The 15514-nt window shown below is 45.7% G+C and overlaps 1 protein-coding gene across 3 annotated transcripts in view; it reads left to right on the top strand.

The window, feature by feature from the left end:
• Nucleotides 1-15514, top strand: part of E2F4 (E2F transcription factor 4) — a 503847-nt gene that overhangs the window by 393248 nt on the left and 95085 nt on the right. For all 3 annotated transcript variants that reach the window (XM_044081422.1, XM_044081423.1, XM_044081424.1), the window contains exon 8: nt 270-317. In XM_044081422.1, coding sequence (XP_043937357.1) covers nt 270-317 — 48 coding nt within the window. The remainder of the gene's footprint in view (nt 1-269; nt 318-15514) is intronic.

A 15514-nucleotide genomic window follows, 5' to 3' on the forward strand; every position in this document is an offset into this window, starting at 1 on the left:
CTGTATAGGACACACCTTTGTTATGTTTTGAATTGCATGCTGGTGATTAGAAAACTTAAAGGGTTGTGAGAGGGCCCACTTGCATAGCTGGTGCATAATGACATGGCTCATACTGTGAAAGGATCTTATTAAAAAAAAAAAAATTCTCATTGGTAGAGTGAATCCATCCAAGGGATCCATGTAGGATGGTGGTGTTGCAGGTAACTTGTGTTCATTCTACATGTTTCTGCAACGTTTATTACAACATTGAATTTGTATTTTTTTCTTAGTGCTTGAATTTCCCAAAGACCTAACAGACATGTTTGATCCTACAAGAGGTATGTGCACATTTTTTTGTATCTGGTGTAGTTGTGCCAGTGTTTGTAGTGTATACCGTTTTGTGTGGTGTTGCTTAACCAGTAGAGATTGCAGTAATGTATTTTTTGCAGTTTAAAGTATTGTGATGTAGGTATATTGAGTGCAGGATGCTCTGGCCAGATGTCGCATGCCTTTTCTATGTAATCACACTCTGGTGTCCGAACATAAAAGCCACTGAGTGGGCGCCCTGTTTTTCAAGACTCTGCATTTTGAGTTTTGAACTTGTAATCCTTGAATGCAGTAGCAAAGTGTTAAACTTGCTATTAGACCTAAAAAGCCTTTTTTTTTTTTTTTTAACTTTATAGATTAAACCCCTAAATTGCTGTACTTCCTAGGAGTACTCAAGATGCCTCTGAGGATTTAATATATTTGCTTTTAAATCCTCAGGCCAAAGGATCACAGATGTGGCCCTTAAACGTACAACGGGAACTAGGTTACATGCTTTGATTGTGTAGAAGTATAAGAATTATTCTGTAGTGATTTTTGCTAGGAATTTTCTGGTAGCCCATCACAAGAGAAAATGCCAGTTTGATGTAGATTTGTAAGCTTGCACATCTGTAAAGCAAATCATTCAAAAATGCGCCCAAAATAAACTGGCCTATGAAATGTTCATACCAAAAGACTTTCAGAGTTCTTGAATAGACTTAATACTGTCAAGGTTCCTCATACTGCAGACGTTACTTCAGAACAAGGTAACTCAGCAAAACATCAGTTTATAGGATACCCCTGGAGCCCCTTGGGTATTCACTCAGCTGCTGCAAAGCTCTTTAAGAGAAGAAGTTTTATGTAGCTAGCAGATGCAGTATTTTCCTTCCCATTGGAGCATGTATCAGATGTACTATATAGTAACTGATTTTAGCCACTTTTTGTATGTATTAAATGCAGGTAAATGTGTACTGAGGTGCTTTCATGTAGATGACTCTTGTTTTCTGTTGCTTATGGGTGCTCAGAGGTTCTTGTGAAGTAATTTAGTGAGAGGTGCACTTTCTGTCTATTGAAGATTATTAAAAACTATTAGATGAACAACACAAGTTGGCAATTGTATATCATTTTATTCAGGTAAAATGGATTCAGTGGAACTCACTGCAAACCTTTGCATTTATTGTGTATGTGAACCTCTTCCATGCCTTAGTTGGTAAAGCTGCCTGTCAGCAGTTCACTGGGCAAGCATTTTAAATTTATTTATTTTATTTTACATTTGTAAAGCGGCGGTGTCTGAGCCTTAAAGGCCCTTTTTCAGCAGAGGTCCGGGGAGGAATGCTCCCCAAAGAAAAATTACAGATACATTTAGCTATTTAGACATGATAAATATACACACAAATTACAAAAGACATGTTTTTACAGTGGTATGCAGCACATCAACAGTTACAGTGGAAAGAACAAACAAAAGTAATAATTTTAAAAATAAAGGTAATTAATAGATATGTGGTGTATAGCTGAAATTTGGAACTTGGGTAGAATACATACATAGTACACAGGTACAGTACATACATTGTAGATTAGCCAGTGTTTGTAAGATTGAAAACTATTATCAAGTACTCTAGATTTAGTATGTATACCTTATCCTCTTTCACTAGCCTGGGGAGCAGTTATGGCACTGCCAGCTTTGCTTGAGATGTTGCCTGATGACGTCTTTAAAGGAGGCTTTGGATGATGTGTTTTGAATGCTAGTGGGGGACAGAGTTCCATTTTTTAGCCATTGGACTACTGTATAGCACATCTCCAAAGTTGTTATATCTGTTGGTGACGTCTAGTAGTAGTTTGCTTGATGATCTAAGAGGCCTTTTGGCTGAGTGATGTTGTACTAGGTTCTTGAGGGCAGGACACTTATTGGGAAGGTAACAGATCGAATGACTGAGGCAGAGCTGATTGTAGATTAGGAGGTTGGGCAGATCTGAAGTAGTTACTTCAGAGACCCACAGGTTGCAGAACAACTGATCAGACCTCGGATCCGACCGGCAGCTTTCCAAGCTTCAAGATCCAAGCTCCTCCCCTCTACCCACAATCCCCTGTCACCACCACACTACCTCGGACCGTTTTTGCGCGGCTTGAATAACAAGCATCTTGAGAAGAGCTCCTGAGCTTAGACAGGGAAGTGAATAATTTTCTTTCAGAAATTTTTCTTAAAACTTTAAAACTTAAAAAGGAGAGTATTGTGAGTGTTTCTATGCCCTTTTTTGTTTTCGGGATTGCGTTTTCTTTTTTCAAACCCTTCCCCTAGGTGTTTGGGCGTGTGAGTGTGTGTCAGAAAAATGGCCGAAGGCCATAAAGCTATTTTTTCAAAGTGCACTGGGTGTGGCCATAAGCTTTCCCCAGCTGATGGCCACACTCAGTGTGTTATATGCCTGGGGGTTGCCCTTTTGTCTTCAGACTGCCAGGTTTGCGCAGCCTTCAACCCCTGAGCTGTGAGGGACAGAAGGAACAGGCTTATTCTGGCGGGATTGCTTCCCCCGGAGGAGGCCTCTTCCTCTTCTCCCGCCAAGGTGCAGGCTACCCAGGTAGATTCGACACCCCTGATTCCCTCGACTCAGGCTGGGACTCTTAATCTCCTACTACTGCCTTGAGTACGAAGGAAGTTCAGTCTTCTCCTTCTAGGGATAAGCACAGGGAGAAGCACAGACACAAGAGGCGAGCCGAGCATCATCCCTCGGCTCCGCCTTCAAAAATTGTTAAATCACCTCCGAGGGTGTCCAGACTCTCGGCTCCGATCTCCTTCCTTCTCACCGGAGCCGGAGGAGGAGCTCCTATCACCCTCGAGGTCGTCGAGGCGGCCCTCCAGACCCTCCTCTATGACCTCCTCTAGATCTACTAGGTCTCTCTCCGACGCCGACATGGATAGGATGATGAGTCAGTTTTTGCAGACCCAAATGCAGATGGGGTGCTCCTGCCCCCCCCCTTCCACGGGGGGAGTGCAGCTTCAATATTTGCCCCGATTTCTCCTTCAACCCGGATCCGGGTTTTGGAGTCTTTGGATCTAGGCCCTTTCGGAGCCGGGGTTTTTTTGGCGTCTGTGGCCCAAGCCTTCTCGACGCCGACCATACCCTCTAGTATCTCGGATCCGAGCTCTCGGGGCCGTGGGCTGGGCGTCGGATCCGTGGGAGCGGGTGCATCTTCGGCGCCGCCTATGTCAGTGCACCTCCCTTTCGGATCCGATGGCTTCGGCTCCGACCCCGATCCCTATCTCGGAGCCGAGGAGACTGCTTTCGGGGCCGGAAGAGAGTAGTTCTCCCTCTGCGTTCAAGGTAGTGGAGAGGGTACTGTCGAGGTCTTCCAGGTCCCCGACTCGGGCTTTGGATCCCCACTGCATACGGCCTAACTTCCATCATCCTTCCATCGGGACAGCCTGCTCAGACCCTCCAGTTGGTTCCTCGGAGGAACAAGAGGCCGCTGACGAGCCCTTTTCTGATAGTCCCACAGAGGAGGTGCCTCGAAACGGACGTGCAAAGGAGGCACATGGACTCCCGAGTCCGTCACCACAGATACGGACTTAGAGGAAGGGAAGGTTCCCAAGGTCACCCGAGGATGTCTCCTTTGGAGACATCATGGAAATGCGTATTGGGGGTCTGCCCAAAACCTTCCTCGGATGAGTCCGATTTGGGCGTTGAAGCGGGCCCATCTACCTCCTGGGTGTCCCCACCGGCAGATCCCCTGGTAGATCTGACTACCAGGGCTTGGCAGGAACCCGACACCGTGGAGCGTATCCCACGTCGACCGGATAAAATCCTTGGCCCCCCTTCAGACAGGCAGGCTTGGGCCAAAGGGTCTCCAATTGATGCCATGTTGGTAGCTGCTGCCACTAAAAGAGAACTCTCCCAGGAGAGCTCCACGGTACACCCGCCGGACAAGGAGTCCCGGGCACTGGACCGTATAGGGAAGCGGACCTTTGCTTCAGCAACCTTCTCCGTGAGGGCGCTGAATTATATGGCTCATATCATCAGGCTGCAACGGGATTTGATCAAGGAATACACTGCAGCTCCTCCTGAGTCCATGTCGGTCGAGAACAAAACCGTATTCTCGACACGCATGGCCACTCTCAAGTCCATTTCAAATACGTCCATGCGTCTACTGTCTTATGCTACGGAGGGAGCCGCAAGGGCCAGTGGAGCAGGTGTTTTGTTCGTCACGCCTGGCTCTGTCTTTGTAATTTCGTGGAACCTTTCAAGGCGTCCTTCGCGAACGCACCCTTTGACGGTTCTTGTCTTTTTGGCAAGACCGTGATACTAGTCCAACTGTCTGCCGTTGGAGTCGCTTCTCCCCAACGTTCCTTCTCAAGGAATCAGAGGGGGCAAAAGAAGCTGTGGTTCCGCAAGTCTCAGCAATCCTATCCAGCTTCGGACTCCGCGCCCTCCAGAGACAGAGGAGGGCAGGGTGGACACCAGCCCAGAGGCAGAGGGGGACTGCGTAACTTTGGGTCTAGGGAGCCTTTTTCCGAGAGACCCGTGCAGCAGCCCTGAGGGCTTACCTGACTGTCCAGCTCTGGAGACAGTCGGGGGGGGGGGGCGTTTAACGAAGCACCTGTCAATGTGGGAGTCCATCACGAACGATCGATGGGTGCTCCGAATTATATCCAGAGGCTACAAAATTCCCTTCCTATTTCGTCCTCCCTCAGGTGGTTGCCTCCCCGATGTCCCACCCAATCAGAGAGGCGGCGACCGTCGAGATTTCAAATTTGTTAGAAAAAAGAGCCATCCAGCGGGTCCCCGCAGACCATTCCGGATTGGGCTACTACTCAAGGTTCTTTTTAGTGCCAAAAAAGACTTGGAAACTCAGGCCCATTCTAGACTTGTCCGACCTGAACATGTTTGTTCCCAAAGAAAAATTCCGGATGGTCACTCTACAATCTATTCTCCCCTTAATGCAGGAGAACGACTGGATGTGCTCTATAGACCTCAAGGACGCGTACTGGACAGACGGTCCAGGAGGTTCCTCCGCTTCCGGCTAGGGGCCAGTCATTACCAGTTCAGGGTCCTTCCGTTCGGACTCACCTCAGCCCCCAGGGTGTTCACAAAAGTCATGGCAGTGGTTGCGGCCCACCTGAGGCTTCAGGGCATAAGGGTCTTTCTGTACCTAGACTGGCTCCTCACAGCAACCAACAGGCATCAACTTTGTACCGCGAGAGACTATGTGCTGTCTCTTGCCGACAGCTTGGGCGTCTCAGTCAACATACCGAAGTCTTTTCATCCTGTGCAAGCATTAGATTTCATAGGAGCCAGGCTAGATTCCCGATCTTCTCGGGCCTTCTTGACCTCGGACAGGCTGTCCAGCCTCTCACTCCAAGTTTTGGCTCTTCTTCGCACTAAGGCTCCGCCGGCAGAATTAGTCTTGAGGGCACTAGGTTCAATGGCAGCGGCTATTGGCCCTCTGTCTCCATGCTCGCCTAAGGATGCATATATTACAGTGGATACTCCAAGTTCAATGGTCACTGTTACTCCACCCATTGAACACTTACTATCACCCTGAGCAGAGTTTGCACGGAATCCCTCCTTTGGTGGCTTCACTCCCCAGAACTCAGGCAAGGGACACCCCCCCCCCCCCCAAGGTCATGTTAACCACGGATGCTTCTTGCCTAGGGTGGGGGGGCATTGTTTGGGCAGAAACGTCCAAGGTACGTGGACCTCGTCGGAGACTGCTTTGCACATAAATGTTCTGGAGATGAGGGCGGTGCTTCTAGCGTTGCAGGCTGTCCAAGACCTTCTACCTCTAGGAACGATTGCAATACAGACGGACAATATGTCAGTGGTCTGGTATATAAACAAACAAGGGGGAACCAGATCCTACCCTCTTTGTCGAGAAGCCATGAGAGTTTGGGAATGGGCGATATCCACCAACCGCTTTCTGATAGCAATGCACATTCCGGGATGATCCAAAATTCTGGCGGACAAATTGAGTCGAGTAATTCTCAGTCCTTACGAGTGATCTCTCAATCCGAAAATTGCGAAGGAAATTTTCCACAAGTGGGGTTGGCCTCGCTGCGATCTCTTTGCTACTCCCCAAAACACAAAATGCAGCGAGTTCTTCGCAATTCTTCCCCCAGAAGGGGAAGAGCCCCAGAGACGCTCTGATTCATGCTTGGCCTCCCGGTCTACTCTATGCTTACCCCCCCCCCCCCCTGCTTCCGCTTATGGCGAAGTTCATTCAGAAAGCCGCACGGTTGGGGAGCAAAATTATCCTCCTAGCCCCATTCTGGCCTCATCAAATACCTGCGGTCTCACAGTCCCCCCCCCCCCCCTTTAATCCCAGATCCCATTCCAGATCTGATATCGCACCCAACGGGGTGCCCAACACCGAACCTGGTCAACCTCAAGCTCGCGGCTTGGTTGATCTAGTTCCACTAATAGCAAGGACTCCCGGTATCTCATCACCAGTGAAAACTATTCTGGTAGCGGCTCATAAACCGTCCACCAGGAAAATCTATAATAGTAAGTGGAAACTATTTTCTATCTGGGCTAACAGCCAAGGTCTCAACCCATTTACTGTTCCGATTCCTACAGTCTTGGATTTTTTGTCCATGATTTTTGAACAAGGGGCCAGTGCATCAACGGTCAAAGTACCGTTGGCAGCAATATCCCATTTTCATGTGGGAGACTGATTAGGATTTCTAGCATCTACAAAATTGTGCAATACATTCTTGCGTGGCGTTTTCCTTAAGCCACCAGTGAAATCCATGACTCCCCCTTGGGACTTGACCTTTGTTCTGCAAGCCTTAACGAAACCTCCGTATGAACCTGCAGCTTCTGTACCCCTTAAATTTCTGTCCTGGAAAACCGCATTCTTGGTAGCCATAACTTCTGCTAGAAGGGTTTCAGAGCTCCAAGCTTTGTGCATGAAACCTCCTTATCTTATTTTCCACAATGACAGAGTGTCTCTCAGGACTAACCCGTCTTTCTTACCAAAAGTGGCATCTGTGGCAAATATCAATCAGACTATCAATCTGCCAGTGTTTTTCAAAAATTTTCAAAATAAGGGAGAATACATGTTGCATACACTAGACGTACATAGACAGTTGCGTTTTTACCTGCACAGGACCAAAGATGTTCGTAAGGCTGATCAACCTTTTGTGTCGTTTGCTCCCTCATTCATGGGAAAACCTGTATCCAAAGTGACACTGGCTAATTGGATTTGTCAATGTATTTCTCAGGCTTATAAGGCATCAGGCAAAACAACCCCTTTCAAAATCCGTGCACGTTCCACAAGGTCCATCGCAATTTCTGCAGCCTTCTGGTCCAGGATGCCATTGGACGACATATGTTCAGCAGCCACTTGGTCCTCTGCTCATATGTTTATTTCTCATTATAAGCTGGACATGATATCTAGAAGCAGGGCGTCCTTTGGCTCCGCGGTGCTTCGGAATATCCTCTCATAGACCACACAGGTTTCTTGTTTAGGTAGCTGGGGACTCTGTCCCACACGTTGCAGAACAAATGAAGTAACTACTTCAGATTTAGAAGTTATGTACTCACCATAACGTTCCATCTGAGTAGGTACTTCATTTGTCTGCAACCACCCCCCCCCACCCCCTGCCATCCCCCTAACCTGCATCGGGTTTCTAGGATCTTTATGATTCTTGAGAATATCTGAACCTGTTTTTTTACAGTTTTTTTCAGGTGATACAGCAAAACCGATCTGAGGTAGTGTGGTGGTGACAGGGGATTGTGGGTAGAGGGGAGGAGTTCGGATCTTGAAGCTTGGAAAGCTGCCGGTCGGATCAGAGACCCACAGGTTGCAGACAAATGAAGTACCTACTCAGATGGAACGTTATGGTGAGTACATAACTTCTAATTCAAGCCAGTGGAGCTGTCTCAAAGCAGTACAGTGATGAGTTCTATATGAGCAATTTGCAGCAAAGCGGGCAATTCTGTTATAGCAGACTTCCATTTTGCTTAGTTCAGTTTTGTTGAGATTAGTCAGAATGGGAGATGCATAGAGTAGGGTGGATAGAAGTTGGGAGCGAGCAATGGCTGATCTTGTGTTGTTGGTAAGAAATTGTTTGATACGGTAGAGTGATCCCAGTTTGGCATGTACTTTTTTAATAGTTAAGTTGAGATGACTTGAGTCCATGGTTATTCCCAATAGCTTAGCCTGTGCCACTGGAGCGATTGGAGTTGCATTCGTGGAGTAGATAGTGAATTTGACTTATCAGTGTTTTTGTTAGAACTGGTTATAATCATAAGTGGAGTTTTCTTTGGATTGAGGAAAGTTGGGCTTTGGTAAGGAAGTTTTCAACATCAGAGAATGCTAGTTGAGTTGTTTGCAGGAGGGTGGGGGTGTTTTGTGCAGCACAGATGAAGGTAGTGTCCTCTGCATACTGAATGATAGATGCATGCTCTGTGGAGGTATGGAGGTCATTTGTGAAGACTGAATAGTAATGGCCCTAAGATAGAACCCTGTGGGACTCCTGTAGTTATGGGTAGCTGAGGAGAGAGAATTTTCCCATTTCACAGCTTGGTACCCGTCCGTTAAGTAGCTTTGGAACCAGGTAAGAGTGGAATTTGATAAGTGATATTGGTTTAGTTTGTTTAGCAGGATTTGGTGTGAGACTGTCATGCTTTGGACATATCCAAAAAATGTGTTGACCCCTGTAGGCCTTCATTTTTGAGACTGTTTACTGTCTGAAGCAGAGGAGGGCTGTAGTGGTACTATGGGCAGGTCTGAAACCATGCTGTGTAGGTGACAGGATGTTGCTGTCTGGGAGATGGTTTATGGATGCATTTTTCTAGGATTTTGTCCAGGGAGAGTAAAGCAATGGGTCTGTAGTTAAGTTCAGTGGAGGTCACACCCATACATAAAGGCGGAACATAGGATATTTTCCAGAGTTTGGGCACATAGTTTTCAACAGTTGATCTGTTTGAGAGTGGAGACTGGGATAGCAGTAGCATCTGCTGTGAGTTTCAGGAAATAGCTGGGGTAGATCGGCTGCTGTTGATGAGGCTTTTAGTTTGGAGAGCATGCTTTTGATTGAAGTGGTGGAAACTGTTGAGGGTAAAGCTTGGATTAGTGTTTGTGTTGGGATAGTGAGGAAGGAACTGCACTGTGATACTAAGGATAGAATTGAGTTCACAAAGTGGGAGTTGAGTTGTGTTTCGATGGGAACTTTAGTTTCAGGGGTGGTTGGTTTGGGGGTAGACGTTTGGGTGGATTATATTTTTACAAACTGTTTGGGGGTTGTGTTGGCATTTAGTTTGTAATGTGTAGTAGGATTTTTTGTCCAGCCTAATGCATTTTTTTGCATGGTTGTGCAGTTCTTGGTACTTGGGCTTTGCTTTTTTTTTTTTTTTTTTTATATATATAGTAAAGCCAGGCAGTGTCTCTTGACTTGAGGATTTGTTTGGTTTCTTTACTGAGCCGAGGATTTGTTCAGTTTCTTTACTGAGCCGAAGATTTGTTTGGTTTCTTTACTGAGCCAGGGGTTTGTTTGGTTTCTTTACTGAGCCAGGAGTTTGTTTGGTTTATTTACTGAGCCAGGGGTTTGTTTGGTTTCTTTACTGAGCCAGGGGTTTGTTTGGTTTCTTTACTGAGCCAGGGGTTTGTTTGGTTTCTTTACTGAGCCAGGGGTTTGTTTGGTTTCTTTACTGAGCCAGGGGGTTTGTTTGGTTTCTTTACTGAGCCAGGGGGTTTGTTTGGTTTCTTTACTGAGCCAGGGGGTTTGTTTGGTTTCTTTACTGAGCCGGGGGTTGGTTTGGTTTCTTTACTGAGCCAGCGGTTGGTTTGGTTTCTTTACTGAGCCAGGGGCTTGGTTTGGTTTCTTTACTGAGCCAGGGGCTTGGTTTGGTTTCTTTACTGAGCCAGGGGCTTGGTTTGGTTTCTTTACTGAGCCAGGGGCTTGGTTTGGTTTCTTTACTGAGCCAGGGGCTTGGTTTGGTTTCTTTACTGAGCCAGGGGCTTGGTTTGGTTTCTTTACTGAGCCAGGGGCTTGGTTTGGTTTCTTTACTGAGCCAGGGGCTTGGTTTGGTTTCTTTACTGAGCCAGCGGTTGGTTTGGTTTCTTTACTGAGCCAGCGGTTGGTTTGGTTTCTTTACTGAGCCAGCGGTTGGTTTGGTTTCTTTACTGAGCCAGCGGTTGGTTTGGTTTCTTTACTGAGCCAGCGGTTGGTTTGGTTTCTTTACTGAGCCAGCGGTTGGTTTGGTTTCTTTACTGAGCCAGCGGTTGGTTTGGTTTCTTTACTGAGCCAGCGGTTGGTTTGGTTTTTACTGAGCCAGCGGTTGGTTTGGTTTCTTTACTGAGCCAGCGGTTGGTTTGGTTTCTTTACTGAGCCAGCGGTTGGTTTGGTTTCTTTACTGAGCCAGCGGTTGGTTTGGTTTCTTTACTGAGCCAGCGGTTGGTTTGGTTTCTTTACTGAGCCAGCGGTTGGTTTGGTTTCTTTACTGAGCCAGCGGTTGGTTTGGTTTCTTTACTGAGCCAGCGGTTGGTTTGGTTTCTTTACTGAGCCAGCGGTTGGTTTGGTTTCTTTACTGAGCCAGCGGTTGGTTTGGTTTCTTTACTGAGCCAGCGGTTGGTTTGGTTTCTTTACTGAGCCAGCGGTTGGTTTGGTTTCTTTACTGAGCCAGCGGTTGGTTTGGTTTCTTTACTGAGCCAGCGGTTGGTTTGGTTTCTTTACTGAGCCAGCGGTTGGTTTGGTTTCTTTACTGAGCCAGCGGTTGGTTTGGTTTCTTTACTGAGCCAGCGGTTGGTTTGGTTTCTTTACTGAGCCAGCGGTTGGTTTGGTTTCTTTACTGAGCCAGCGGTTGGTTTGGTTTCTTTACTGAGCCAGCGGTTTGTAGAGGTTCTAACCTTGATTTTGCGCAATGGAGCAGCAGTGTCTAGGTGGTGTAGAAATGTTTTGTTGAAATATGCTACAGCCTGGTCAAGTGGGAGGGTTTTTGGGGGGGGGGGGTCCAGTCACAGTTACAGAGTAAAGTGTTGAGGACCTCAGAGAATTTTTGTGTTTCTAGTGGATATATAGTTAGTGGTTTTGCATATGCTTGTTCTATGTATAAAGTATATTATGTTGTGGTCACTTAAGGTGTCTGGGAGACTGTGTGAGGGTACAATGTGGGGATGTTAGGACCCAGTCAAGGATGAATTCCCTTTTAGATTTTATATCACATCTAGTTGGGATTTGAACTAGCTGCTGGTAGCCATGGAGATTTATTAGATTACTTGGTGGTTCTGATATACAGGTGAACCAATCTAGGTTGATGTCCCCCCAGAATAGGGGTTTCTTGTGAGTATGTGGAAGAACACCAGGATAAAGACGTCTTCAAGGCTAGCAGGTGTATTACCAGGTGGAATATAGATCACAGCTGTGATTGCGTTTTAGGGTGAAGTTGAAGTTGAGATAAAGTATGTCCCAATTATTGGAGGTGGTGTAGGAGTTTGGTAATTGACGTACATCTAAGTTGGACTTGTACAGTAAGGCAGTTCCACCCCCTTTATGAAGTGGTCTGTCTTGTGTAATGATATTGTAGCCAGTAGAGAGAACTTCTGAGTTGGCTATGTTTTTATTTAGCCAGGTTTCTGTTAAAGCAACTATGTCTGGGGAGTAGCGTGCTATTGTGGCCTGGAGTTTAGGAATTTTATTTTTGATGCTTCTAATATTAATATTTAGCATTAAAAAATGGTTGGTTTTGCTGCTGTTGATTTGCCCAGGGATGAAGTGGGGGTGTTATGTTCTGACATTTGTGTTGGACAGGATGGATTTGGGCCTGGGTTGGGATGGATATCCCCACTTATGGTGAGCCTGGTGTTAAAATGGTGATACAGATGCTGGAGTTTGGTGAGGAGTGTGAGAAAGTATTGTTTTTTTTTTTTTTTTGGAGTAGGAATGAGAGCATATATGTTTAGTTCTGAATTGGTCTGTTATGTAGTTCTTGAACAATTGTGGGCAGATATTGTGTGGCGTCTGTATAGGAGAGTGCATAATGTAGTGTTGTGCTACTAAGTTTAGGGATATTGCTAGTGATAACTTGTGGTGTTGCAAAGAATTATGAGAAGACAGACTAGACTTTAGTTGTGTGATAGTCATGGTTATAAAGTTTAAGTTGGTTCTAGGTGGGGGGTCTGAATAGGAATTATAGGGTTGCACTGTGTGGATGGGGAAGTAGTGTGGGTGATGTAAAAATGCCTAGTGGGAATGGGTGGGAGTATTTTGTGTGGTATAATGTGATATGACTTGAGGAGCTGTGATTGGTGGAGGTGATGTGAGGTGGGTTGTGGGTGTGGCTGTGATTACTATAAATGTAGAGGTGGTGGGGGTGGGAAGGAATAGGGGCCAGGGCAGCGGAGAGAGCCCGAGCATTAGCGAGGGCAAATGGAGCGGGGCAGAGCCCACCAATACAAGAGAAAAAAGTAAGTATTACTTTACAAATCTGAACACTGTAAACAAATTCCTGAGGTCTAATGGCTTACCAGCAAGCAGAATGTAATTGCTGAAGAGCACTTGTGTCCTGGTGAGAGACTAGAAATTTAAAGATGGCTCCATGCTCAGCAGGATTCTAATATAGACTTAGTATTGGGGGAGGGAGATAGCACAAGGGGTGTAAACCAGGTGGAAGGGAGATAGCACAAGGGGTGTAAACCAGGTGGAATGCAAAGAAACCAGAGAGGCAATCAGTGGAAATCAGTGAAGGCCTCAGAGGGGGTAAGTAATAATTCAAACTATCTGTAAAGTGAAGGAGAGAAGAGACAGCAAAGTTTATTAAGGTTGGGAGTGTCTTCACATTGACTTGCTGATTAGTAACCAGTTTGTGCCCAGATTAGAGTAGGGAGATACATTAGCAATGGAGGGGAATGTATAGAGATGCAAATTAACAGTGATGCAAACTGAGGCAGAAAGCACTGAGAGGGCTGCTTGGTTAATTTAATCACAGGGATCTGAATTAAACGTATACAGTCTATTGGACAGTTCGGATTACTGTACTAACTGGAGGGGGGGCACAAGGCTACAACAGTCAAGTTTTATTAGCATACTGAGAACTACTAAGAACTATTGCTAATGTAATAGCTTCACTCTCATAAAACATACAAGTAGAATGCCTGGGTGGACTGACCCTGCTCTTGAGGCTCAAAATGTATATTCTTTAGTTTGTTGCACATGTTAAACTCTGGAAAACTCATCTCTTTCTAGGCATTGCTTTGATTTTTCATTTTCCTTCTAAATGCTGAAATCCTGTAGTTTACTCGTGGAAATGTGGGTGCACTGACCTTCACAGTGGTGTGTGGTAATGTGCTTAAAAGTAGTGTTCTTGTGATCTGTAGATTAGCCAGGGCTTGTATTGCTACAACTGCTGTAGCTTCAAGCATGCCAACAGTAAACAGTGAAATCTTTTTAGGCCTGTATCACAGGGGAAATGGTAGCTTTAGTGGTGTCCACAGTTGTAACCAGCAGAGTCCTTTGCACAATCCCTGCTCCATGCTGGATCTGGAAGTTAAGGGAAATGATCCAGAAGTGGATCAGTGATAAAAACTCCTCTTGCAAGTCTTCCTGTGAAGTGGTTCTCAGTGGTTTGCAGGTTATAATTGAGCTTGCACCATTCATTTACTGTGAAGAGCATGTGCAGTCATTTCCCAAAACATTTTAGTTTGTGAATTACAAATGCTTAGGCTTGCGCAGGCAACATAGGTCATCCTTTGGCAGCTGTTTTTGAAGGAAGGTATATGGGAGGTGTAGATGCATGCAAGCGGCTCATCTACAGTGTTCTACTTTCAGATGTAGAAATGCCCTTGTGGAGCACAGCTGGTGCTTGCCTTACGCAGGTACAACAGTCCTTTTTTCCCCTCCTCTTCATACTGCTTAACAGGTCCTTTCACACATTCTTGACACATGCAGTCATACCTGCTGTTCTGTCTGAGGTATAGGTGATTTTGAAGATCTTCTGTTGCATATCCTTTGTGAGGTAGACAAGAGTAATGTGACCCTCCCCCCCCCACCTTACTGCAGAAAGCTCGCCAATGCTCACACCACGGTTCCAGTCAAAAAATAGTCCAAACAGGTAATCCAAACAGGAAGCAACGCTGAACATCAATAAACAAAATATATTAAGCCGAACAACTCTATGTAGCTTTTTGTTGGCGTTCCTGTACCAACTTCATCAGAACTTTTAAATCTCGCGCCATTATAGTAGCAAACTTTAATATATATTTTTTTTAAATAAACAAAGGGTACCTGAAGTAGGCCTAGATTTTATTCTCGCTTCTGTTTTTGTGCCAAAGAAAGGAAACACTTGGGCAGTTTTAAGGTGCCTAGGTATTCTGGTGAACGAAACAAAGTCTACTGTCCAGGCTGATTCATGGCATCTTGTATTCTGGTACTTCCCAATGCCAAAGAATTTTGTGGTGGGCTCAGGAATGTCACCTAAACAAGGGACTCTGTGGACCGACCCAGGGCGAGTCAGATCGACAGATGCCCTCAGACATGGCTTGGGGAGCAGATCCACATTGTGCAGTCCAATTTTCCCTCCTCCTTCCCAGACCAGGAAGGTGATAGTGAAACTCATCCTGAACAGTACCATGTTTCTAGCATAGAAACTGTCTGATTTGGTCCCTTTGTTTATTAAAAAAAAGGCAACTGTCTTCTAAAAATACTTGAAGTAACAGCTCTGAAAGAACCCTATGGCAGTATCCCTTGACGTATACTTGCACTCCAGGGTTGATAGTCTGTGTATTAGTTTTTTTTTTTTTTTCGCTCTCTCTCTCTCTCGCTCTCTCTCTGAGGCTGAGCAGTCTCAGAATTATTTCATGCAAGTAGCAAGGGTTATGGGAGGGCAAATCCCTCCCAACCTCAGCAGATGTGAAGTTCATTTGAGGTATTTTTGCCTTTGGCTTGTGTCAGCAAACTTTTGCAGTATTCAATATTGGGGTCTTTTGATTTCCGGGATACAAGCAGTGGTCCTTTAAGTAGTGGTCCTTCAAGTTCATTGAAGTGTCTAATATCTGGTCTTACCTGCCCTAGTTCCAGTCCTTCATTTTGGACCAAATGTCTGAGTCTGGCATAAAGGGCTTTAGAAAACGCCCTTTGCAGTAGCTCCCATATTTTCCACTGCAGTCTTGACCATGACATTGTATTGTGGAAGGTTTAAATATGAGCTGCCTTATTCTATTGGTATTACATATTTTTTGGTACCTGTAGTGCCCAGCATCCCCTTTTCCATCACTGCTTCCAGCAGCTTTGTTTTGCTTTTAA

This window comes from Protopterus annectens, chromosome 8.part0 (assembly GCF_019279795.1).
Source record: "Protopterus annectens isolate FY-2018-M chromosome 8.part0, PAN1.0, whole genome shotgun sequence".
Taxonomy (NCBI): domain Eukaryota; kingdom Metazoa; phylum Chordata; order Ceratodontiformes; family Protopteridae; genus Protopterus; species Protopterus annectens.